The 26948-nt window shown below is 35.0% G+C and overlaps 2 protein-coding genes and 1 pseudogene across 2 annotated transcripts; all 3 read left to right on the top strand.

The window, feature by feature from the left end:
• Positions 1-26948, top strand: part of LOC112495651 (CDP-diacylglycerol--inositol 3-phosphatidyltransferase 1-like) — a 76204-nt pseudogene that overhangs the window by 9837 nt on the left and 39419 nt on the right.
• LOC127899812 (putative disease resistance protein RGA3) lies at positions 4317-6097 on the top strand. The gene is made up of 2 exons (XM_052433937.1): positions 4317-5993; positions 6086-6097. The coding sequence occupies exons 1-2, from the start codon at positions 4317-4319 to the stop codon at positions 6095-6097; spliced, it is 1689 nt and encodes a 562-aa protein (XP_052289897.1).
• On the top strand, positions 6103-7537 carry LOC127899640 (putative disease resistance protein RGA1). Its single transcript, XM_052433100.1, has 2 exons — positions 6103-6920; positions 7376-7537. The coding sequence occupies exon 1, from the start codon at positions 6108-6110 to the stop codon at positions 6918-6920; it is 813 nt and encodes a 270-aa protein (XP_052289060.1). The 5' UTR covers positions 6103-6107; the 3' UTR covers positions 7376-7537.

The following is a 26948-nucleotide window of genomic DNA, read 5'->3' as shown; positions in this document are numbered from 1 at the left end:
CAGGTTTCTAGTTTGGCTGCTTAGTTTTAGGACTACGAATATTACAATATCATAATTAAACGAAAGAATATAGGCGGTAGTCTTTGCCTGATCTACTTTCTTCTTTTTAATTAACCACTTAGAAGGAAAGAATTTTGTATACAGAGCATACTATAATACTCTAATTACCAATTCTTTATCTTATAATATAAGTTCATAGTGATTAATTTGTCCTTCTTCAGCAAAAAACAAATCCCATTTCAGCACATCTACAAGAGCCCTCATTTCTCTTTGCTCCAGCCAATTGATAGCAGAATCATCACAGACACCTTGAGCTCCGTCAATCATCATAGACAATTGGTGACTAGTGGGAGCATTACAAGGAAGGTACGACGAGTACAAACTGATAGATTTGTTTATATGATTCGGCTGTAGTTTTTATATATGGTTAAATTATGACAATAATCAAGAGATAATCATGTACCTCATTAGTTTCATAAATGTACTTACTAATTTATTCCCCTGCTTGCCAGAATTACACATGTAGAATAAGATAAATTTTAAGATTTAAACTTTTCAATTCATTAAAAATCTAGTGGGATATTAATCGGTAAAACCACTTAGGGGTAGTACAAGAGGTTTGTGGTGCTAACCAATTTATGTGAGTGGAGAAAGAATTAGGCTTTTTTAATAAAAATTAATAATCATATTAATAAAAGGACATAAATTTCAAGATTTAAAACTTTAGACTTCATTAGAAGTAAGAGCGGGATCGTAAAAACTTTGAATGTAACTTATCGGTAGTGGAATAGATTTTTTTTTTTTTTGGTTGAAGCTATTTACACACCTTTGAACACATGTTAGGGTGAGGGTATTTCAGTGTTTTACCCACTTCTCAATAAAATATTTTGAGGTGATGCTACCACTAAACAACTCATTAAACCTATTTACTTAAATAAACACACTTCTAAAATTTAAAATGCACAATTTTATTTTACAAACCCATTAATACCTAAAATACCCTTATTAAGTTAAATTATCACAATTTCTCTTATCATTTTCTTTTCCCATCATTTCTCCGTTTCTTCACTCTTTTCTTCTTCATTTTTGGAGCTTTACCCATAGCTTTTTTATTCCAAATTCTCAAACTTTTTATTTTATTTTTTAATAGCTATTTTTCCCCTTGATATTTCATGCGTTTGGAACAACACCCTTAAAAAATTTTAATAAACAAACAATAAATTTAAATAAACAGCTGATATTAAAATTGCATATAAATTTAGAATAAATAAAAAATTTCAACTAATTGCAGCAGTTCTTGCATGGGTTTTTTTTTTCATTTTATTATATAGAAGAAAGCGTACTAACTGAGGAGAGATCAAGAGAATGCATTGTCCAATTCAAAGAATTCAGAAAAGATGAAATTAGATGGTGGAAGTCAAGAGGAATTTTACCAACAATAAGCTTTTATCCAAATGCATTAAAAATTCATTGAAACTTCTTTCCGCTAACAAAAGTGTAATGACATAGAAAAAGTGAATACAGTACATTGAATAATGAAAAATATGGGAGAAAGGCAGTAATTTTTTATTTAATTTAATTATATAGTCTTGTCTATTACAGTAACTTTTTATGTGGACATTTTAGTAACAAAAAAATTTATTAAATATTAGATTTAATGAGTATTTTGTTGGGTTTGAACAGTCCCACCCAAAATTTAATTACAAAATTTTCTTTAATTAAATTAATATCTTAGTCAAATATTACATCCATTTCTCTCCCTAAAGTTTTTTTTTTCACAATTTTTTTCTCTTTTCCTCTCTCTCTCTCCGTAGTTGTCTTCTAGTCCTTGGTGGTTCTTATATTTTGAAGTTTCTATTGGAGTAAAACCTCTTTTAAAATTTCTTATAAAAAAAAATTAAAAAATGAAAGTCTCTTTTAAAATTTGCCTTCCCCTTACCCTCGCGCTGCTAAAATGCGTAAATGCTCTCGATGAAACTTTAGCAATTGGGTTTCTATTAAGTATTTTAATCTCGAAAAAAGAGAAGATCACAAAACAAATATCAAAAGATCACCAACTTAATTATGGAGGTAGTAATTAAGTAAAATAAAAGACGTAGTACTTCATTTTGAAGTTTTTATGATAAAGAAAGGAGAAAAAAGAGCAAGCCGCTGCAACTGCAACAGTGGAGGATTTGTAACAAAACTATTACAGAGAGAAGATTTAATTGATAAAAGAAAGATTTAATAGAAAGTAGTTAGAGAAACAACTAATAAAAATTAATGATATTTATTATGGGTATATTAAAAATATTTGTGGCCTCACCTCTCATCTTATAATAAATTTTTATGTTACTACAATAACTCCAATATAGTTTAATATTAAGGACAACGTAATGAAATAATTGTTATTCTTATATCCATTAAAGATATATTGTTATCTTATAGATGCGAGAATACTCCAATGCTCAAGTAAAATTTTTAGTGAAACACATAAGAATTCTCTATGTAGAGAACTACGTTAAAGGTATTTCAGTTGTATGTAATGCTCTTTGCTAGTGTACTGCGTTTAATGTTTCAATCATGACACGTGGCATTGCAAATAATGGCTTTATTTCAGGTCTTCATAGGTACTCCGGAGATATGTTAGCTCCGGAGCTAGTATTAGGTCATCATCTGCTTCTTTTAGTGATCCACGCGATTCCTTTTATCCTTACACCAGAGCATTTCTTGTTGAATAACAATGTCAAATGCTCGTTTGTCAAGGACACGTGTCTTGTCATCAGAACATAGTAAAAACATAACATGCTAACCCATGTGCATTTATGAAAAATCAAATGAGAATAATAAATTAAAAAAGAAAAGGATAAAAGTACAACAGCTAATTAGTAATATTTGAGTTTCGGATGATGAATATTTAATTTTATGGGTGTAAAGATAGGAAAGAAAAGTAGGTTTAATGAGGACTATTTTAGTATTAAAAGAGTATTCAAAATAAATTTTATTTTAAAAATTTTATTCAATAAGGTATGGAGATCATTCCAAATATATTTTAGGTACAAACTCGTCCGTTTGACGTAATACTGTGTCTTATAATAAGACTAGCAATAGTCAAATTAGCTTATTATGATAAGATCTGTTAAATTTAATATTTTAAAAAAATTATCGTCTCATCATAAAACACACTGCTCTACTATTCGGTAGAGCATGAGTGGTTGGCACAGACCATGGATTGCACAAATATTTCTAAAATTTGAATCCTCAAACCCTCCTGACAATGCCACCAGTGGGGATGGGCCAGATTTTTCTAAGCTCGGCCCTAAGTCCATGTTATCCATGCATTTTTAATTATTATTTTAAATATTACTGAATTTGTAATGAGTTAATAATCAATAAGTTGTTATAATCAACAATAAATTAAAAATGACTATTTAAAATAAAATAATAAATAAAAAATAAAGCAAATAAAAGTTTACATATATATTTAATTTCTTAGTATTAAATTCTCTAATTTAAACATTCTCTTAGTTAATTAAGATATAAGAGAGAGTTTAGTGTCACAATTTTAAATTTTTTCAATTACTATTGATTGAATTAGGGATTTAAGCTTTCTTTTTTTAATTATTTTTTTATATTTTGTATTAAAAAAATAGAGGACTTAACATGTCCCGGACTTTTTTTCTTAAAGAAACCCTCATGTAAAGGACTGGGGCTAAGCCCGCTGGGCCTGGGCCGGACCCTTTGAGGCCCAAGGCTAGCCACCAGTCTCTTTTGTCAATCATTGTTAATGAACTAGCCTAGTTGAATACTTTTAAATTGATGGGTCGTAATTGCCAATTTCCAAATACAACAAATTTTTATAGGTGTATTGGTAGACTGAACGACAGCTAACAACACGTGACATAATTAACTTACTTCCAAAGGAATTTTTTTTATTTAAAGATACAGTGGATGAACATAGAAATCTTGTGTCAAGTTTTGAAATTTGTCAATAATGTGTATACACATATGAAATCTTCCATTTTTCATATGTGTATACACATTATCATGATTGATTGAAACATATACATGATAAAGATTAATGAATTAAAAAAAAACAGTGCTTTAGGAGATAACACTCAAGAATTTTTCCTACTTCATCCAGTGGGAATATCTACCTCCACCTAATTGTATTCAATAGGAGGAGGAATTGTTGTGTCCCCTCTTGGGACTCAAACCATTGTGTCTATTACCACCCGTTTGTGTTTAAAATTTGGTTGAATTTATAGAATACTATAAATGGTAAAAGATGCAACCAAATAATATTTCGTGACTGTGTCTTTTCAGTTTTAGGAACAATGGTGGAATCATTTTTGCCGCTTGAAAAACTTACGGAAAAATTAGGATCCCGTGCTTTCCAAGAACTTTTAGCACTCTACTGTGTCAAAAATGACGCAGAAAAGCTAAAGGAGACCTTAACCACTGTCAAAAGTGTGGTTTTAGATGCTGAGGAAAAGCAAGTCCATAGCCACCAGTTAAGAGATTGGCTGGAAAAGCTTAAGGATGCTTGTGATGATGCAGAAGGTGTCTTGGATGAATTCGAGGTGGAAGATCTGCGAAGGCAAGTCATGAAGCAAAGAAGCATCGGAAGAAAGTTACGTAACTTTTTTGGAAGCTCAAATCCAGTAGCTTTTCGTTTTAGAATGTGTCAACAAATCAAGAAAGTCAGAGAGAGGTTTGATGAGATTGCAAACATGATGCATAAGTTTGATCTCACTGCACGACTTGATGATCGTAGTTGGCGAATTGTGCATGAAGAGAGGGAATCTACTCACTCGTTTGTGAGTCCATCAGATATTATTGGAAGAGATAAAGATAGAGAAAAAGTTATTGAAGCTCTAATGCAAGCAAGTTCTGGCGAAAGTGAAACTGTGTCTGTTATTCCTATTGTGGGAATTGGAGGTCTGGGCAAAACTGCTCTTGCACAGTTGGTGTTCAATGACCAAAGGGTAGAAGAGCATTTTGAGTTGAAAATCTGGATATGTGTTTCTGAAGATTTTGGTGAGAGACAAATTATGACAAAGATTATCAAGTCGATAACTGGTCAAAACCACGGTGACTTGGATATAGAGCAATTGCAACGAATCTTGCGAGTTTGTTTGACTGGTAAGAGATATTTACTTGTTATGGATGATGTATGGAACGAAGATCCCAAAGTATGGGATAAATTGAAAAGCTTATTGTCGGGGGGTGCAAAGGGAAGCAAAATTCTGGTAACCACACGTAGCAATAAGGTTGCTTCAATCATGGGCACGAGGGGAGGCACTACTGGCTACAACTTACAAGGTCTACCATTCGAGGATTGCTTGTCTTTGTTTATGAAATGTGCATTTAAAGAAGAGCGAGATAAACATCCAAACCTTGTAAAAATCGGGGAAGAAATTGTGAAAAAATGTGGAGGAATTCCGCTGGCAGTCAGAACACTAGGAAGTCTATTATATTGCTCAACGGATGAACACGATTGGGAATATGTGAGGGATAATGAGATATGGAAGTTAGAACAAAAGGCAAATGACATTTTACCTGTTCTGAGGTTCAGTTATGATCAACTACCGCCTCGCCTGAAACAATGTGTTGCTTATTGTTGTATCTTTCCAAAGGATTATCAATTTTCAAGTGTTTATTTGGTTCAATTTTGGATGGCTCAAGGACTTCTCCATCCACTTAATGAAAATGATGAACTAGATGACATTGGCATGCGGTCCTTGAAGCAACTATGTTCAAGATCTTTCTTCCACGATTTGGTACGAGGATTTGAGATGTTCACTTTCAAAATGCACGACCTCATCCATGATCTTGCACAGCTAGTGGCCAAAGGTGAATTCCTAATAGTGAACTCTGACTGTCAATCTATTCCCAAAAGAGTCCGCCATTTGTCATTTGTGGGTGCTAATGCATCAAGAAAAGATTTTTCAAGGTTTTTATCTGATTTAGGTCGTGTGAGAACCATTTTCTTTTCAATTAATGATGAGAAGGTAAGCCAATCATTTGTTAGATCATGCATCTCAAAGTCACAGTTCTTGAGAGTGCTAAATTTAAGTGGCTCTGCTATTGAGGCTTTGCCAAGAGAGATAGGTAATTTGAAGCATATGAGATATCTTGACCTATCAAGAAATTATAAAATCAAGAAACTTCCAAATGCCATTTGCAAGCTGCAAAGTTTACAAACACTGAATCTTGAAGAATGTCTGGAGCTAGAAGAGTTGCCTAAAGATATAAGGTACCTTGTTAGTCTCAGAGTGTTTGAGGTAACCACAAAGCAGAAGTCTTTGCAGGACAGTGGAATAGGGTGCTTGGTTTCTCTTCGTTGTTTGATAATATCTCATTGCAGGAATTTGGAATATTTGTTCGACGATATAGATCAACTAAGGGTCCTTCGATCATTATTAATTGCTGGTTGTCCCCGTCTAATCTCATTGCCGCCTGCTATGAAATACCTCAGCTCATTGGAGACTCTAATGTTTGTTCAGTGTGAAAGCCTTAGTCTTAATTTGAGCATGCAATTGGAAGGGGAAGGAAGTCATCAAGCTCGCAATACCACAAGGCCTCACCTTCGGAAGCTTTTGATTGGGGAAGTAACACCGTTATTGGAATTGCCACAATGGCTTCTTCAAGGTTCTACTGGAACTTTACAACACCTATTTATTGCAAATTGTCCCAACTTCATGGCACTACCAGAGTCACTGAGAAATTTGGAAGCACTTGAGGGTCTTGTCATCGGGAATTGTCCAAAATTGTCATCGTTGCCGGAGGATATGCTTCACCTGAAAACATTGAGGATTAGAGGCTGTCCTGCACTGAGTGATAGATGCAAACCGCTAACAGGTGAAGATTGGCACAAGATTACCCATGTCGCTCACATTAAGCTTGATGACGAGATAATTAAATCAAGTGATATTTAGGTATGGATTAATCTCTCCTTTTTTTTCCCTCTTTTCATTCAAGTTTTTACTTTTGAATTTCTCATCTACCTATACCGTTTATAGTTTAATGTTTTGTTATGTTTACCAAATAGAAACTTGTTGAATGTTTAGTTAGTTAGTTCAAATTTGTACTAATTTCTTTTCTTCTAATAAATGATTAGTTTGTTAATACAAACTCAATTACTCAAGCATATTATTTGGAAACCAAACCGTTCTTGGGGTTATCTGTTTCTAAATCCAAACGGTTCAGGAATTTTAAGAACGGAAGTTATAATGGGATTTTCTTAATTAGCCAGTTATATGGAACCTTATTCGCATAAAAGAAGAGCTTCTGAAATTTCAATTTTTGTTAATATTTTAACTCGCGCTGAAGCATCTAACAATTTATCCTCTATTTTCTCTTCTTTTCTTTTCTTTTTCCCCAAATATTGCAGCTTTCTTCGGAGAGGTTCAGCGAAGCTATAGAGACAATGAAATTATTACTGTAATGTTGTTTCGGAACAGAGGTTCAACCGTTTTAATGTTGTGTTTAAAATTGCAAGTATTGTATATTCATTACTTATGATAAGTACATCGAGTGATGTATATATGCGTGCCTGTATGACCATGATTGATAACCTTAAATATATATGTGCATGTGTTGTCATGACTGATAACCTTAAATATAATACCAATAATGTTTGTAGAATTTCTGAAATTCTCATGATGCACAATTTATGTAATTTACAGTATGTTCTTTCTCCTCCTTCGGTAGTCAGTAATATAATTTGCATTGATTGCGTTGCTTAGCTCTACATAATTTGCATATTTTTTTTTTCAAAGAATATTGATGTGTTGTGTAATGGAATGGTGGTGCCTGTATTTTGTGCTTTGTGATTGATGACTTACATTTTCCCCAAAAAAAAGGAAACGGATAGGCTTCCTTTTGAATGGTGACCTTTTATGATATGAATCGCATGTTTCTTGAGGTTTTTTTAAATTTTTTATAAGACACTTGAAGAAGGAAATTCATGTTCTCTTTCTCAATATAAAATGACTAATTTGAAGAATACTTATTATAATAGAACGTAGAACTCGTATGTATTTTAGTATAAAAATTCTGTACAATAAAAAGTTTTTTATGTGAAGTCGATCGACACTATCACATTATCATATTACCATTCAATTCTTCATTTTTATCTAATTAAAATGATAAATTAAAGTTGATACGAGAATATTAAAGAAGATTGGACCTTGGAGGGCAATGTGAATTTTGAACCGGCGCCATTTCAGCTCCACCTACTCTATAAATAAATGATTATGAGTGATAGAACAAGATCAGCTGATACAGAGAGAGACTCTCGACTCTTAATAGTGAGCAAAAAAATGGTGCGCAACTTCTTTTTGATTAAAATTTAATGATTTCTTCGTATTAGGGTGCGTTTGGGATTGAGGTGCTATAGCTTTTAAGCTACAGCTGCTGTGAAAAAAAAATTGTAATTATAAACAAAAGTTAATAATATATAATAAATATAAATTTTGATAAAATTATTAAAGATATAATAAATTTTATATTATACAAGTGAAAAATCATATCAACGTAGCTTAAAAACTACAACAGTTAGTGTTTACCAAACACTTTAATACCGTAACTTTTAAGCTACAGCTGCCCAACCTCAATCCCAAAAGCACCCTTAATCAAATTAATCATTATTATATATTTATTTATTTATTTATTTTTCAACTTCAGAAGAATCTGTTTTGTTGTTCTCCTCCTCAAGTGCCTACTTTTCAGTGTGCAAGGATGTATGTTGAGGGCAGCGGATGAAATCGCTAAACTGTTGGGGGTAGAGGAGGCGGGAGAGGAGATGGTTCCCATTTCCGCCCTTGCTTTCCTCCGCTTGGCTGCAAAAGTTCATCACAAATCAACTCCGTTACATTGTTACTGGTCTTTTGCTTATTTATTTTCAATGTCTTATTATGTTTTTAATTATGAGTTCATGATTTGAGTTGAGTTTTGTTGTTCTCCGCCAGCATTGTTTTATTTTCAATGTCTTAAATTAATTATGAGTTCAAGGGCTGTCAAATTGGACCAAGTCTCGTGGCAAGAATTAATTTTTCACCGTTTCTTTGAGATTCTACCACCGTAATTTAATTTTCACTTGATCGATTTCAACAAAATCTCTCAAAATTGTTGTCCTGAGCTTGCGGCAGCTTTCATCACCGGCGAAGGCTGAAGATTCAAGCAATAGAGCTGCTCATGATGAGGGGAAGGAGAAGAGGACCTAACGAGTTTGCAAGAGCGTGTATAGAGGAATAAAGCGGATGCCATGGGGGAAATGGGAAGCTGAAATTTGAGGCCCTTACAGGGGCGTCCGCTTTTTCCTCGGCACTTTCAACACCACCGAAGAAGCCGCAAGAGATTATGCTGAAGCCGCCAAGAGTATTCGCGGCAACAAGGCCAAGCTCAGCTTTGTTCTGCCGCCGCCGCCAATAACTCCACCTCCAGCTAAGAAACACTGCATGTTATCTCCTGAGTTGACTCTGCCGTGTTTTGAAGATTACTTTTTTATTGGTTTATGCATTTGAGTTTACAAAGAAATGGTATTCTTTGTCCCCATATTGTGAACACTTGGGCTTTTATTGTTGAAAATTACCTTTTTTGCGCTGCTCTTATCTATGAGGTTGTGCTTTCCTTTGGATGCTCTTTAATAAACAGCTTTCCTAATGACAACTGAAGTGAAAAGTCATTTATCAAATGATTTGGTGAAATATCAGGTACTTTCATCTTGGTTTTTGCAGTTAATAGGAATAGGTTGGTGTTGGGATGTGCTACATGTATCAAGTTCTTATCGCTAGTGGATGTGCCATCATTTACTCTCACTGAATGTATTATTAGTTTATTTATTGAACACTCCCAAATCAGTAAAGAATCCTCAATTTTCTCTGTTTCCTTTAGATCCTAGTAGTGTTTTCGCATGCATCAACTAGTGTTTATGCATGTGTCGGCAAGTGTTTAGACAATAAATTTAAAGGTTACGGTGACATAAGTTGACAGCAAAGGAAGGATGTATGCTGCATTTGAAGGAAGGTGAAAGTTTTCCATTTTTGTAAATGAGTTTAAAGCAGGATATGTTTAGTTTCATGAAATGCTTTCTTATTTTTCGATGACGAAGTAATGTGAGTCAATATTCTCTTTAAATAATGTTCCCCAGTTCTTGAACGTTCTGCCAATCTTTATTTGTTATTTGAATTTAAAGAAACTTTCTAAGTGCATACATCCATATAAAGTTGAAGATCTTCTAGAAAAGCTGGCATCCATCAAGATCAAGAAATTTTACTGCTTAGTACGTGTTATATTTATAGATTGGCTATTGAAGAAGTAGTATTTGTACCGATGCAGATGCAGGAACTATACACATCTAAAGTTTATGAGATATTTTTGTCTTTTTGACTCAGTTAGATAACTATCAGTCAGTTAACCAATTTATGTTACTCTTGTTTGGCTAGCCAATTAACAATTTATATTTGCTGGATTGTAAAGCCGACATCTGCAAGCCATATGTGATTTTATTTGAAGGCAATTTGCTCTAGACTATATGCGGATTTCTATCATGATTTCTATAAGCTTGAAGGAGATTTCCTTTTTTGTTTCTTTAAATGCCTGTGAGCTTGAAAATTATACCCGTACATGTTGAAACCATTAGATACCTGCTAAGAATCAAGCATAATTGTGTCCAGTTGAAACCATAAGTTGGGTCCTGTTTTATGAGAAAATTATGTGTAATTTGGGTGCAGTAAACCTAGGTTGAATACCGGGACACAGTATAAAAGCGAAACCACATATTGAATCTTGCATAAAGACCTTAAAGATGTAATTTTGAATTGTACATGAGATGTTGTCTGGACCAAATTTCAGCGGCTTTGGTTAGGATTCAGAAAAGAGAATTGTAACCGCAGAGAATGCTCTGTGGGATGGTTATATCCAGGTATGTAATGGCCTTATTTTGATTCTGGGCTGTTTGAGTTTTGTGCTGCTGTTGATACTGGTTTTAGCTATTTTCTGCTACTGTCTTATTTGCTTTTTTGTTTTTTAATACTACTTTTGCTGCTGAATTTTGCTGGTTTCTGCTGTTTCACTCGCTGATAGCTGCTGTTTATTACTATTGTTTGATACCTTTTGATTTGCTCCTTTTTTGCTGCTGATTTTTGCTGTTTCCTTCCGCTGTTTTTGCTGCTTTTGTTGCTGTATTTTACTGCTTTTACTGTTGATTTTTGCTGTTTTGTACTCACTGGTTGCTGTATGTTTATTAATATTGTTTGCTGCTGTTTTATTTGCTGTTTTTTTGCTTCTAATTTTTGCTGTTCTCTGCCATTATTTGCTGCTGCTGTTGTTTTACTCGCCAGTTGATGCTGTTTTGTGGTTCGCCTCCTCAAGTGCCTGCATTTTTCAACGTGCAAGCTTATATATTGAGACTGGCGGATGAAATCTCTAAACTGTTATAACATCCGAGGCTCCCCTAGAGAAGGATTTGGTCTTAATTTGGGGAAGGGGGTTTTTCTGGTTTGTACACAAGTGTATGCATTCCTTCAATCACGTAGCTTTGTGCCCATGATTAAGCATAAATAATCATATAGACCCGTTTTGTGATGATAATGACAATTTTATGATTCAGACACGTTGTTAGGAACACTGTATTGGTTTTTCTTTCGCTGTTTGTACCCATGATTAAGCATGTAATGGCTTTTAATAAAAAATAATAATAAGAAATAGTGCTATATCAAGATTATAATTTAAACAAAAAAAAAAGAACTTTATAATAAGGATGAGGATTCATTTCCAGTTAGATGAGATATAAGATATAACATAGGAAAAAGCCACCTACATTCTCAAGATATATTTAAATGGTTATATAGATCCTTTTAGTTTCATAAATAATCATATAGACCCGTTTTGTTTAATATTAAAATAATTATATCTTTTAATTACAACAAACCAATAATTGATTTTGAATAAATTTTTTATAATAAATATAAAGTGGAACTGAAATAATATTACATATAAAATAAGTTAAAATTTATAAATTATTTTGAATAATAATATTAAAATGATTTTACCCAACCCTCACATTAATTTATAAAATTTATATTATTTTTCTTACTATTTTTTTTAATTACATCTACATCGTATAAATCTTAAAGTAAATCTTTAGTTTAATAGAATTTAGTATTAATAAAAAACCATTGGGATAGACTAATAATAGCTTAATATTAAAAATAATTTTCATTATATATGTTATTTTATTAAATATAGTTGTTGTAATATTTTATTTGTATCATATGCTATTTATTTATTATTTTTATCTTATTACTATATTTATATTTATTTGTATTGTTATAATCAAAGAATATTATCGTCGAAAAGGGATTTATGTGATTATTTATGAAACCAAAAGGGTCTACGTAATCATTTAAGTAAACCTTAAAAGCGTGAGTGGCTTTTTGCCATATAGCATATGATCCGATAGCCAAGGAATCAATTATGTATTTCTTGTTTATGAAAAAATGAATAATCCTTTAACGAGGGTTATCATCAATTGCAAGTTTCTAGTTTGGTTGCTTGGTTCGAGGACTATGAATATTACATTATCATAATTAGGGGAAAGAATATATGCTTTAGTCTTTAGCTGGTCTACTTTTTTCTTTTTGATTAACCTCTTGCGGGGAAAGAATATTGTATACACAGCACACTATAATACTCTAATTACCAATTCTTTTTGTTATATTAAAGTTCATAGTGATTAATTTGTCCTTCTTCAACGCAAAACAATCCCATTTCAGCACATCTACATTCTACAAGGGCCCTCATTTCTTTTTGCTCCAGCCAATTGATAGCAGAATCATCGCAGACACCTTGAGCTCCGTCGAATCATCATAGACAATTGGTGATTGGTGGGAGCATTACAAGAAAGGTACGACTCCTTCAAACTGATAGATTTGTTTATATGATTCAGCGATAGTTTTATATATGGTTAAGTTATAGCAATAATGAAGAGATAATCATGTACATCATCAGTTAGACGAATGCACATACTAATTTATTCCTTTACTTGCCAGAATCATACATGTAAAATGAGATAACTTTTAAGGTTTAAAACTTTGCAATTCATTTAAAATCTAGTGGGCTATTAATTGGTAAAATCACTCAGTGGTAGTACAAGAGGTTTGTGAATTGTGATTCCACCAGTTTATGTGGGTGGAGCGAGAATTATTTTTTTAATAAATAATTAATAAAAAGTAATAATAATATTAATAAAAAGACATAAATTTCAAGGTTTAACACTTTACAATTCATTAGAATGTAGAGAAATATATTGCTTAAAATTTTTTTATCTAATTAATTTACAGGCGGGGATATATATATATATATATATATATATATATATATAGTGAGGCTATTTGCACAATCTTGGGCTTTGAACACATATTAGGATGATGATATTTGAACCAACTAAAATACACTCTGCATTCATTTCTCAATAAAAAAATTTATTACAAGATTTTCTTAATTAAATTTTTATTTTTGCCAAATATTATGTTCGTTTCTCTCCCAAAAGTTTTTTTTCCACCATTTTTTCTCTTTTCTCTCTCTCTCCTCTCCCCAGATGTCTTCCAGTCCTTTGTGATTCTTATATTTTGAAGCTTCCGTTGGAGTAAAATCTCTTTAAAATTTTCTTATAAAAAAAAGGCCTTTTAAAATTTGGCTTAATCTTATATGTATATGATCTCGATGAAACTTTAGTAAATGAGTTTCTACTAGAGATGGCAAAATTCTCCATGGGTTTGGGGCCCCATAGAATTCCACCCCAAATTAGGTGAATTTTGAATACTTTTTGGGGAATGCCATGGGGAATGAGGGAAAAATAATCCCAAAATTCTTAATGGGGTGAAGTTTGGTTTTGTACTCTCTACCCCATCCCCACCCCAATCCCCATTATATATAAATATTTTTTAATTTTTATTTAATAATTTTTGTTTCATCAGTTACAATGTATGTTAATAATTTTTTTTTTTTATTTTTACTTGACATAAATGAGCTATAACTAAAAGAAAACCTTACAATATAATTTTTATTCAATCTAAAACATTGTTATGTGTTCTCTTCTGTCTTAAGATACTGCTCTCTTCAAACATTTTTCAATTTTGATATCATTTCAAGATATTATTTCAAACATTTGGAGATTTTTTTAAAATAATTTAAATACTTTATAATATGGTAATGATTTTCTTTTTAACTGATATTGTTTTCTCTTCAGTATCAGTTACAATGTATGTTAATAAATTTTCTTTTTATTTTTACTTGACATAAATGGGATATAACTAAAAGAAAACCCTACAATATAATTTTTATTCAACCTAAAACATTGTTATGTTTTCTCTTTTGTCTTAAGATACTGCTCTCTTCAAACATTTTTCAATTTTGATATCATTTTAAGATATTATTTCAAACATTTGGAGATTTTTTAAAATAATTTAAATATTTTATAATATGGTAATAATTTTATTTAAGCCTTTAGTTTTTAATTTATTGAAATCATGTATTTATGTCTACTATAAAATAAATAAATGGGGAACGGGGTGGGGATGAGGAAATCATTCCCCACGTGGGGATTCACAATGTCCACCCCACTAAATTTATTGGGGAATGGGGTGAGGAATGGAGACAAAATTTTTAATGGGGTGGGGAATGTGGTAGGCCTCCTCACCCCCACCCCACCCCACTCCATTGCCATCCCTAGTTTCCACTAGAAATGAAAAGATCACAAAACAAATATCAAAAGATCACCAACTTAATTATATTGGTAGTAATTAATATAAATAAAAGACTTATTATTTCTGCTTGAAGTTGATATGATAAAAAAAAAAAAAAGAGTAAGCCACTGCAATTGCAACAATGGAGGATTTGTTAATAAGACTATTGCAGAGATAAGTTTTAATTGATAAAGAAGATTTAATAGAAAGTAGTGAGAAAAACAACTTATAAAAATTAATGATATTTATTATGGGTATATTATGAATATTTGTGGCCTCGTCCATCTTATTATGATAATTTTTTTATTACTACCATAACCCTAGTATAGTTTACTGTTAAGGGCAACGTCATGAAAATTTTGTTACTCTTATACTTATTGAAGATACATTATTATTTTGGACATGCGAGAATCCAATGTCCAAGTAAAATATTTAGTAGAATGTATGAGAACTCTAAGGGTAGGGAGAATTTTGTCAAGGTATTTCAGTTGTATTTAATGCTCTTTGCTAGTGTAAACTATTATGCCACGTGTAATTTTTTATCATGACACGTGGCATTGTAAATAATGACTCTTATTCCAGGTCTTCGTAGGTACTCCGGAGGTACGTTCGCTCTAAAGTTAGTATTAGGTTATCATGTGCTTCTTTTAATGATAATGCAGAAAAATAAAAGATTAATAGATAAGAGAAATTAGGTTTTTGAATTATGAAAATTTTATTAAAAAATTCTAAATGAACAAAACTATGGTTTTGTGCCCTTTTTTTATACTAAACCTTAATATCACAAATTTACTAAAATAACCAAATCTAAAATATTATTTTATAATAAAATTCTAATAATCCAAATAAGGAGAACAAAAAAAAATTGTGTCCAAATTCGATATTTAAATATAAAATGAAAATCCTAAAAGTAATAGGAAAAATAACTTAAAACTGTGAAATAACTAGGGCAAAATAACATGTGCAGTTTTGGTTTGATTTGTCTTATCGTAAGTTTCGAAAGGGTATATTATATACCTACAATGAATACTTGTATTCCAAGTTATGACCTTCGAAAAGTACCTTGCTTACCCTACACAACCATCTTACATCAATCCCCCTCACTTGGAAAAGAACTCATCCTCGAGTTAGGCTAGTACAACTACTCATCATTTGGATGATATACAAACAAATCAGCCATGTCAAAAGTGTGGGAGATATTCTAATTGTATGGCAGCTAGAGCATATAAGATTATCGTTAATCTTTTTAGCCACACAAAATGGACTATACTTCCACTTCTCTAATTTCGTGCAAATGCCAGGAAAATGAGTATGTTACAGATGTGCCATCACCAAATCACCTTCCTAAAACACTTTCTTGCGTTTGTGCTTGTCTGCATCAGCCTTGTACTCAACATTGACAGTCTTTAAATGACCTCACACATCAACATGAATCTGCAGAGTCTTTTCTGTCACATTATCCACTGCTTTACTACCTCTAGCTACTGTTGGTATAGTAGTTAGATCATAGACATGACTTGGGGAACAAGTGTAGACAACCTCAAAAGCAGCCTTGCTAGCAGATCATTCGTCGTGCTATTGTAAGAAAACTCAACTTAAGGCAACACGATTTCCCAGTTTTGTTGTTTATCGCCATAAACATAGCACAACATATTAGCCAAAGTTTGATTGACCACTTTTGTTTGTACATCTCTGTGGGGATGGGAAGCACTACTAAACTACAACTATGTCCCGAACATATCTCACAGATAAAGCTAAGACTTGCTAATGAACTTTGCATCCATGTCAGAAGTAATAGTCTTTGGAATACCATGCAAATGCATCACTTTTTGAAAGAAAATATGTGCCACAAAAAAAGCATCTTTAGTCTTCTTGCAATTAATAAAATGCGTTATCTTTGACAATCTGTCAACAATAACTAGTATAGAGTCTCAACCAATTCTTGTACAAGGCAACCTCAACATAAAGTTCATGGATAAATCTAACCAAATATTCTCTGAAACATGTAATGTGTGTTTAATCTCCTATTCTGCAATTGTCCCTTGCCTTCTTGACAAATCTGACACCTCTGCACAATCCTGTGAACATGTTTATTCAATTGCAACCAATAATATCACTTTTCGACAAGCACTTTATGCAGCTCATGGATAATGTGCTCCCTCAAAGAACTACAAGGCACACACAATTCTTTATCATTAAACAAATATCCATCTTGAATGAGAAAAGTCTTTCATATTTTAATGATTGATGTACCAATCCCAAATATGCGAAACAGTAACTTCATTGACGAGTGTTGCTAGTAAAGTTGCTCGCCTACTTAGAGCATTCACAACTTTATTCTGCTACTTAGATTTGTGTTTCAAAACAAAAAGAAACTTATACTTATAGCTCATCCATCTCGCATGCATCTGGCTCATATTTTTTTGGCTGTTAAAGTACTTTAATGCTTGATGGTTAGTGTAAAGCACGAACTCCTTTTGAATAAAGTAATGCTCAAATGACTTCAATATTTTACAGACTACAAAAATTCATGGTCATACATAGATCACTTCTATTGTGCTTCATTCAACTTCTCACTCAAATAATTAATTGTTTAGCCTTTCTGAGAAAGGACAGTAGAGGTTGCAAAAAAACCCGCTCGGCCCGGATATGGACCGGATTCGGCTCATACGGTCCGGGTTTTACTCGGCCCATATTAATGAAGAAACCGGTCCCGGATTTTGAAAATCAATACCCGGATAATTTTGGACACGGATTCGGGCATAACCATAAAAACCCAGAACCCGGATCAGTGCCCGGTTAAAATTTTTTAATTTTAAAAAATAAAATAATATATATATATATATATATATATAATAATAATAATAATAATAATAATAATAATAATAATAATATATGTATAATAAGCGTATTCGTATATCCCCCAGAGATGATGATAAGAGTGTAATAAGTGTGATGTGATATAAAATAGGTAATGAGTTGTAAAGTAGATTCCTTAGTGATAAGGATCAATAATGCAAATAATGTGTAATAGTGGATCCTTTGAGCTTATAAAAGGGAACCCTTTGGTTTATGTCTAGGCATCGAGTCTTGGAGTGCAATCTTGTATTTGTAAATCTCTCATTCCTCTTAATAGAAGTAATCTTCGATTGTTGGTTATAATTAAATTGGTATCAGAGCCAAATTTCCCAAAAGGAAACCCCTGGGTGTGCAACAATATTATGCTCTGTGGTTGCCGAAATACTTCGGATCCTCCACATCAGAAAGTTGTTGGATAGCTACCTGTCCAAAAAAAAAAAATTTCCATTCTAAAACACTACAGAGTGAATTCTGTAAGGTGTGGCGCCCTCTTGAAAAGACTAGGATTGTTGTATGTTTAGGGCTTATGGATCTGAAGCTGATTAGGCCCTTTAAGTCTCATTGGGCCAGCCCATCATTTTATGTCAGCAAGCATTCAGAACAAATGAGTGGGAAAAAACGATTGGTGATAGACTACAAGAAGCTGAATGATTGCTTGCAAGACATAAGGTACCCCATTCCACGGAGGAAACACCTTTTAAAGCGCATAGCTGGAGCAAAGGTATTTTCAAAGTTTGACATGAAGTCAGGCTTTTGGCAGATTGGAATCAAGGAAGAAGACAGACATAAAACAACATTTGTGGTCCCCCATGGGCATTATGAATGGAACGTGATGCCTTTCGGTCTAAAGAATGCACCGTCAGAATTCTAGAATAGAATGGATGAGGTGTATAAATCCATCTCAGGATTCTGCCTTATCTATATTGACGATGCCCTTATCTTCAACAACAGTGAAAAAAAACATGTTAAATATCTATCTCAATTCAAAGCCCTAACCTATAAGCATGGGTTAGCTCTGTCAGAATAAAAAATGAAGATAGGTTTTAATGAGGTAGGATTTTTTGGGACTACACATCAAACAGGGATACATCATTCTTCAGCCACACATGGCTGAGAAAATATCCCAATTCCCAGACCGGCCGTCAACAAGAAAGCAGATCCAGCAATTTCTCGGGATAATCAACTATGCAATAGACCATGTGCAGAACCTGTCAAAGATGACGAGTTAGATATCCAAGCACTTAAAGAAATGTGCCCCATAGTGGTCGGAAGAAGCGACAAAAGCCGTGATAGACTTAAAGGAAAAGTGCCAGTCACTTCCACCATTAAAGATACCTGACAATGGACAACTCATCTTGCAGACAAATGCTAGTGACTATTATTGGGGAGCACTGCTGATAGAAGAATCCGAGGGAAATAGGAAAGTATGTGGCTATAAATCTGGCCAGTTCAATGATGCTCAGAGTCACTGCCCTTTATCAAAGAAAGAGGTCTTAGCAGTCGTCAAAGGGATTAAGAAATTCTAATTCTTTCTTTCATTAACCCCCTTTGTAATTGAAACAGATTACAAGTACCTCCAAGGATTACTAAGGAGAAAAGAAGGAGAAATCCCAGATCCACAACTTGCAAGGTGGTCTGAGTCTCTCTTGAGATTCAAATTCGAAGTAAGACACATCAAAGGAGAATCCAACACTGTTGCGGATTTCCTTTCCAGACCAATCAACATGATCAAAAGAAGAAGCCTTCCAAAGAGGTGGGAAAAAGGCAGCTTTAGTGCTCATGAGACTAGAGCACACTTTCTCAAAAATCTCAACAGTTTCATTGCGTGGCTTCCTTAGGAAGTACAAGAAGAAATCTTTGAGAAAGTTATCAATCACAGGAGAGATCCAGAAGATCAAGCTCTAACATGGCGGGTATGGCAGCTCATGGCCATGCAAGAACATAGACTTGCTCACAACAAGAAATGTCAAAGAGCTTTTAATCCACATCATAATCCTCACTAGATGCATGAAACAATTTTCAAAATAGGTTGTACATTCCATTATGTAATAGATGAGAACTCCAATTGGGGACATTATGTTATTTGTCACATAACCCCTCAGGCTTATTACATAACCTACTGGTATTGGCTGAACATCTACCCTGTGGCAATACTGTTCGAGCCAAATCTTATTCACACCAGTCGGAGATACGAAAAGGGAAGGTGGTTTGACCGGATGTTTGCCCCAATCTTTGAAGATATCTTCACATTCAAATTGATTAATGGATATCACATCACTTATACTACAATAGTGATTGTGAAGCTAACAGATATCTGGGGAAGATACAAATAGCCTATGGTACAGGTAGTACAACATGACCACTCCCAAGAAGACATCGACTCCATATGGACAGGCTGCTGGACTGCAAGAAAAGCTCTCGCAGAAGTATATGGGACTATTCCCATGTATATTACGCACAGTCCTATTTCCCCACAAGTCTGTAGTACTCTAGATCTTTACTACAGGGAAGAGATCAGAAACCTCAAACTTCATAACGACGAAGAACAAGCAGCAGACATACAACAAAGGTACAACGACTACTTTATCAGGCATGGCAGGCCAATAGAAGTCAATTATCTGGATACTCCAGATATTGACAGATGGAGGAACGAGTGTGAAGAAATGGCTGATTTGCTAGACCTTCAAGAATGACACCAACAAGAACTTAACCCATAATCAGATAATGTAGTCGAACCGGATTGGCAGCAACTGGCAGTTGACATGGAAGCAGCATCCAAAGAAAGGTGGAATCGTAGGTCAAGAATGAGTACGCTGACAAGTGGTAACTTTGGGTTGTAGCGGAAGCTTAGCGGACCCTGCAGTAGAAGCAGTGGTGATAATAATATATGTATAATAAGCGTATTTGTATATCCCTCAGAGATGAGGATAAGAGTGTAATAAGTGTGATGTGATATAAAGTAAGTAATGAGTTGTAAAGTAGATTCCTTAGTGATAAGGATCAATAATACAAATAATGTGTAATAGTGGATCCCTTGAGCCTATAAAAGGGAACCCTTGGTTTATGTCTATGCATCGAGTCTTGGAGTGCAATCTTGTATTTGTAAATCTCTGATTCCTTTTAATAGAAGTAACCTTCGATTGTTGGTTATAATTAAATTGGTATCAGAGCCAAATTTCCCAAAAGGAAACCCCTGGGTGTGCAACAATATTATGCTATGTGGTTGCCGAAATACTTCGGATCCTCCACATCAAAAAGTTGTTGGATACTGAGTTACCTGTCCAAAAAAAAAAACACTTATTTTATTATAACCAACAATTGAAGGTTACTTCTATTAAGAAGAATGAGAGATTTACAAATACAAGATTGCACTCCAAGACTCGATTCCTAGACATAAACCAAATGTTCCCTTTTATAGGCTCAAGGGATCCATTATTACACACTATTTTCATTATTGATCCTTATCACTAAAGAATCTACTTTACAACTCATTACTTACTTTATATCACATCACACTTATTACACTCTTATCCTCATCTCTAAGGGATATACAAATACACTTATTATACATATATTATTATCACCACTGCTTCCACTGCAGGGTCCACTAAGCTTCCGCTACAACCCAGAGTTACCACTTGTCGGCGTACTCATTCCTGACCTACGGTTCCACTTTTCTTCGGATGCTGCTTCCATGTCAACTGTCAGTTGCTGCCAATCTGGTTCGACTACATTATCTGGTTGTGGGTTAAGTTCTGGTTGGGGTCATTCTTAAAGATCTAGCCAACCAGCCATTTCTTCAAGGTCGTTCCTCCATCTATCAATATCTGGAGTATAATTGACTTCTCTTGGCCTGTCATGCCTGATAAGGAAGTCGTTGTACCTCTGCTGTATGTCTGCTGCTTGTTCTTCGTCGTGATGAAGCTTGAGGTTTCTGATCTCTTCCCTGTAGTAAAGATCTGGAGTACTACAGACTTGTGGGGAAATAGAACTGTGAGTAATATACATGAGAATAGTCCCATATACTTCTGCGAGAGCTTTTCTTACAGTCCAGTAGCCTGTCCACATGGAGTCGATGTCTTCTTGGGAGTGATCATACTGTACTATATATACTATAGGCTGTTTGTATCTTCCCCAGATATCCGTTAGCTTCACAATCACTATTGTAGTATGAGTGATGTGATATCCTTTAATCAATTTGAGTGTCAGGATATCTTCAAAGATTGGGGCGAACATCCAGTCAAACCACCTTCTCTTTTCGTATCTCCGACTGGTGTGAATAAGATTTGGCTCGAACAGTATTGCCACAGGATAGATGTTTAGCCAATACCAGGTTATGTAATTGGCCTGAGGGGTTATGTCACAAATAATATAATGTCCCCAGTTGGAGTTCTCATCAATTACATAACGGAATGTATAACTTTTTTTGAAGACTATTTCGTGCATCTAGTCAGGATTATGATGTGGATCAAAAGCTCTTTGACATTTCTTGTTGTGAGCAGGTCTATGTTCTTGCATGACCATGAGCTGCCATACCCGCCATGTTAGAGCTTGATCTTCTGGATCTCTCCTGTAATTGATGACTTTCTCAAAGATTTCTTTTTGTACTTTTGAAGAAAGCCACGCAATGAAAGTGTTGAGATCTTTGAGAAAGTGTGCTCTAGTCTCATGAGCACTAGAGCTGCATTCTTCCCACCTCTTTGGAAGGCTTTTTCTTTTGATCATGTTGATTGGTCTGGAAAGGAAATCTGCAACAGTGTTGGATTTTCCTTTGATGTGTCTTACTTCGAATTTGAATCTCGAGAGAGACTCAGACCACCTTGCAAGCTGTGGATATGGGATTTCTCATTCTTTTCTTCTTAGTAATCCCTAGAGGTACTTGTAATCTGTTTCAATTACAAAAGGGGTTAATGAAAGAAAGAATTGGAACTTCTTAATCCCTTTGATGACTACTAAGACCTCTTTCTTTGATGAAGGGTAGTGACTCTGAGCATTATTGAACTGGCCAGATTTATAGCCACATACTTTCCTGTTTATGTCGGATTCTTCTATCAGCAGTTCTCCCCAATAATGGTCACTAGCATCTATCTGTAAGATGAGCTGTCCATTGTCAGGTATCTTTAATGGTGGAAGTGACTGGCACTTTTGCTTTAAGTCCATCACGGCTTTTGTCACTTCTTTCGACCACTGTGGGGCACCTTTCTTTAAGTGCTTGGCTATCTGACTCGTCATCTTTGACAGGTTCTGCACATAGTCTGTTGCATAGTTGATTATCCCGAGAAATTGCTGGATCTGCTTTCTTGTTGATAACTGGTCTGGGAATTGGGATATTTTCTTAGCAATGTGTGGCTAAGGAATGATGTATCCCTGTTTGATGTGTAGTCCCAAAAAATCTACCTCATTAAGACCTATCTTCATTTTTTATTCTGACAGAGCTAACTTATGCTTATAGGTTAGGGCTTTGAATTGAGATAGATGTTTAACATGTTCTTCTTCTATGTTGCTGAAGATAAGGGGATCGTCAATATAGATAAGGCAGAATCCTGAGATGAATTTATACACTTCTTTCATTCTATTCTGGAATTCTGACGGTGCATTCTTTAGACCGAAAGGCATCACGTTCCATTCATAATGCCCATGGGGGACCACAAATGATGTTTTATATCTGTCTTCTTCCTTGATTCCAATCTGCCAAAAGCCTGACTTCATGTTAAACTTTGAAAATACATTTGCTCTAGCTATGCGCTTCAAAATGTGTTTCCTCCGTGAAATGGGGTACCTTATGTCTTGCAAGCAATCATTTAGCTTCCTGTAGTCTATCACCAATCACTTTTTCCCACGCATTTGTTCTGAATGCTTGTTGACATAAAATGCTGGGTTGGGCCAATGAGACTTAGAGGGCCTAATCAGCTTCAGATCCATAAGGGCTTGGATATCTGTTTTGCATAGTTCTTCATTATAGGCATGCCTGTATGAGAGGCTGTCTGGTGAGGCATGATCCATCCATATTTGTAAGGTAGAGACACAAAATGTTGTTCTCTAGCCCAGAACTGATTAGGAACTTCTGCACAACATTCTAAGAGCTCTTTGATCTGGATTTCATATTTATGGATAGGGTAATTTTTTATCTTTCTACCCTCTCCAAAATAGAGTATTTTTCGACCCAAGGAACTTGGAAAACATGAGTGTTACCATCCATAGGATTATGGACCGTGTAAGAGAATCATTCTGGAAAGAATGCAAAAGGGGCAACAAGACTTAAAAAGTCTGTTCCCAATAAGATATCTTCTCTAAAATAATCAAAGGCAAAAAATCCATGCCTAATCATGAAGGGTTGGATCTCTATTGGTCGTGTGATCTTTTTGCTGTAGAAGTCCCTGCTGCTTGCTGATCCAAAAGAAACTCTTGTAAGAATATAAAATTCTTTAGGAACACAAGCCTCTTTGATGAACGAGCACATTGCTCCAGTATCAATTAGAGCAGTAAGTGCTACCTGGGTATCTTCTGTTGGTTTGAGGATGATTTTAATGTGTGGTCTGAAGAGAGATGTTGGTTGCATAGCTAGATCTACTTGTAAAGGTTCTTTGACTACCAGTACAGAGTCTTCTTCTTCCGAACTGCTTTAGTTACTGGTAGTGGTCTCTTCTCCGCCAATGTCTGAAAGTGGGTTTCCATTTAAGGTATAGACAGCTCCAAGCAGACTATCTGACCAAGTGTAGATTTCGTCATCAAAATCTTCCTGCTGAATCATTTGGAGGAGTTTTACTGGAAGTCGCTTCTTGGATTTGCATTGCTTTGCATAGTGACCTTTCTTGCCACAGATGAAACACCTGCCAGAGCCCTTATTCTATTTTTGCCTTTTAATGAAGCGGTACTTCTTTCCTTTGTAGGGTTTCCAGGGCCTTTTCTCTTTTCTCTGTTTGCCAGTACTGCAAGAACACATTTTATCTGTATGTTGGCAACCAAATTTATTTGGTTCCTCATTGTAAAATTTCTGCAAAGATGATTTTTCAATGTGCTTCATGTGCTTCCTTAGATCTTGTGATCTGCAATGGCTCTGGATTAATTCCATCGCCATCTGATAGGGTTGGGCTATGCTGAGCACTGATAAATCAACAATTGCATCAGCTTTTAGATTTGCCTCCATCATTTCTGCAACTGGTCCTGGCATGTTCAGCACGAACGTTCTGTGGATGGTGTTCGAGTGTTTGTGAAAGGTATAGTATAGCCTTTCCTGTTCTAGGTAGTATTCTTCCATCTTTCTGACATCACAGTACTTGTTTTGGAGAAATTGCTTTTCTGCAACCTCTTCTTCTCTTGTGAATTGCCCTAAGAAATCTAAGGATAGATTTTCTAGAAGGCTTCCATAAGGGTCATCCATGTTCAGTATGTGCTGTCTTTCTTCTCTTATGAGTTTTCTTCCCCACTATCTTCTCAACGAGCTTATGAATCCTGCTACAAGCCTCATAGCAGCTGCTCTCCTGCTTAGCTGAGGGGCTCTTTGACATTCGCCTTCGTACCAAGCCACCATTTTCTCAAAATAAGCCAATCTTTTTTTTGGCTTCATTCCGTCAATGTTCCAGAACATTTTCCCAGTTGTTGAGTGCCCAAGTTGTACTCTGGTGTCTCATTCTTCTCCTTATGACACTTCTTCCATAGTTGGTACTTGTTCAGCTGGATTGGAAGATTCTACTCCAGATGCTGCTGGTTGAGCAGTAAATTCTGGGGCAGTAAACTGCGTTGTTCCTGACGGATTCTGGGTTGGTACTTGTCTGCTAGGATCAGAAGTTTGACCATGTTCATGTGTTGAGGCAGTAAATCTTACTCTAGTATCCGTGTAGAACGGCGTTGCAGGATTGGTTCTTTGCATAAGAATAGGTATAAAAGGGAACTGGTTTTCTGAAGTATCATATGAAGAGATACTTATTTCTTTTTCATGATCCCCTTTCTTCTTCCCATCATGTGCCCTTTTGGGGCCATGGGTATTGGGGAGGAGGAGCATAGCTTCTCCAAAAGGCTTTCTGACAGTTGCCAGATGTATTTTCTTCCCAAATATGACATGGCTTTGTAGACTTGCTTTTCCAGTGCCTAGATACCTTCTTGGTATAGCACTCTTTTGTTTTCTCTATTTCATCTTTATTTGCAGCACCTGTCATCACTATCATATTAACAGGTCTGCTATTTTCATGGAGTTGTGAAAACTGCTGGGTAGTTATCTTGTGAGTTTTTCTAGTCTTTTTTAGCTGTTTTCTTATGGTAGCTAAGTCAACAAGTATTTGCTGTTGGGTGACCATGATGTCTCCTAGCGCCTGATTTTGCTCCACAGTATTGATGTTTGACCAGTTGAGTGCTTTTTCAATTGGACCAAACTCAGTTGGGTTGCTCTTCTGTATTACCCACTTAGTTGAGTATACACCACCAGGAATATCCCTGACAAATTCATTATCAAGGTCTGGGGTACTGATCATGGTTACTGGACTCATGATTCTGCAAGAGGTTGTTCTCTTTGGATGTGTGTGCACAAGGAGGGATGTTTTCCTTTAAGTTGACATTTTTCACATGGGTAGAAGGCTTTAGTCTCTGTTGGGAAAGAGACTGATACCCTTCCTTCTTGCAACCTGCTAATCTTTGGAGCCTCATGGATCTGCTGAGGCCTGTTGTTTCTTTTGTACTCATTGATCCATTGTGGTGGAAAAATGAGTTGATTTTGCCTATAAGTCCTGGGCTGAAAGACTCTGCCATCACCAGCAAGGAATCTGGTAATAGGTTTTCCAGAGTTGCTCATAGAGAACATATGGGTTTGGACTTTATAGGTCATGGAGTGGTGAATTGCCAAGGCAGATTCATCAGGTTTTATGGTTAATCCATTTACCTGGATTAATACCTTAATGACATCTGTGAGGAAAGGCTTGTGTATATCAAGGGTGAAGTTTGGTTCAACTTGGAGAACGACATGACTTTGGTTGAGTCCTGCTTCAACAACAGTAATCAAGGCTTTCTCAAAAGTTTGCCATCTAGTATCTAGAATGGCAATGAAACATGTGATGTCTTTCCAGCTAAGAACAATAGTTGTATTCCTATATGGATGGCTCCAAGGTGCAGTCCCTTGTATCCCTGCATCTTGTACCTTGTAACCTCATTGGTAGAGATTATAGGTAGGTACGTTTCTTTTGAACTAGAGGAGATGGACTGGACAATGATTTCTGAGGATTTGTAGATGGTTTTTAGTTTGGGCTGTCTAATGGGGATTATGGCTCTAAGATGGTTTAGAGTATGGCTAATATGGTAATATCTATAAGGATCTAACGGATCAAGTCTAAAGGACTGAACCGCTCTCTCACTGCTTTCATCCTCTTG

Source organism: Citrus sinensis, chromosome 9, assembly GCF_022201045.2.
Source record: "Citrus sinensis cultivar Valencia sweet orange chromosome 9, DVS_A1.0, whole genome shotgun sequence".
Taxonomy (NCBI): domain Eukaryota; kingdom Viridiplantae; phylum Streptophyta; class Magnoliopsida; order Sapindales; family Rutaceae; genus Citrus; species Citrus sinensis.
The sequence above is the reverse complement of the archived record's forward strand: the minus strand, read 5'-3'. Positions and strand labels throughout refer to the sequence as shown.

Excerpts from the sequence above, each read along its gene's own strand:
- LOC127899812 (XM_052433937.1), top strand. The coding sequence starts at position 4,317 with ATGGTGGAATCATTTTTGCCGCTTGAAAAACTTACGGAAAAATTAGGA.
- LOC127899640 (XM_052433100.1), top strand. The coding sequence starts at position 6,108 with ATGAGATATCTTGACCTATCAAGAAATTATAAAATCAAGAAACTTCCA.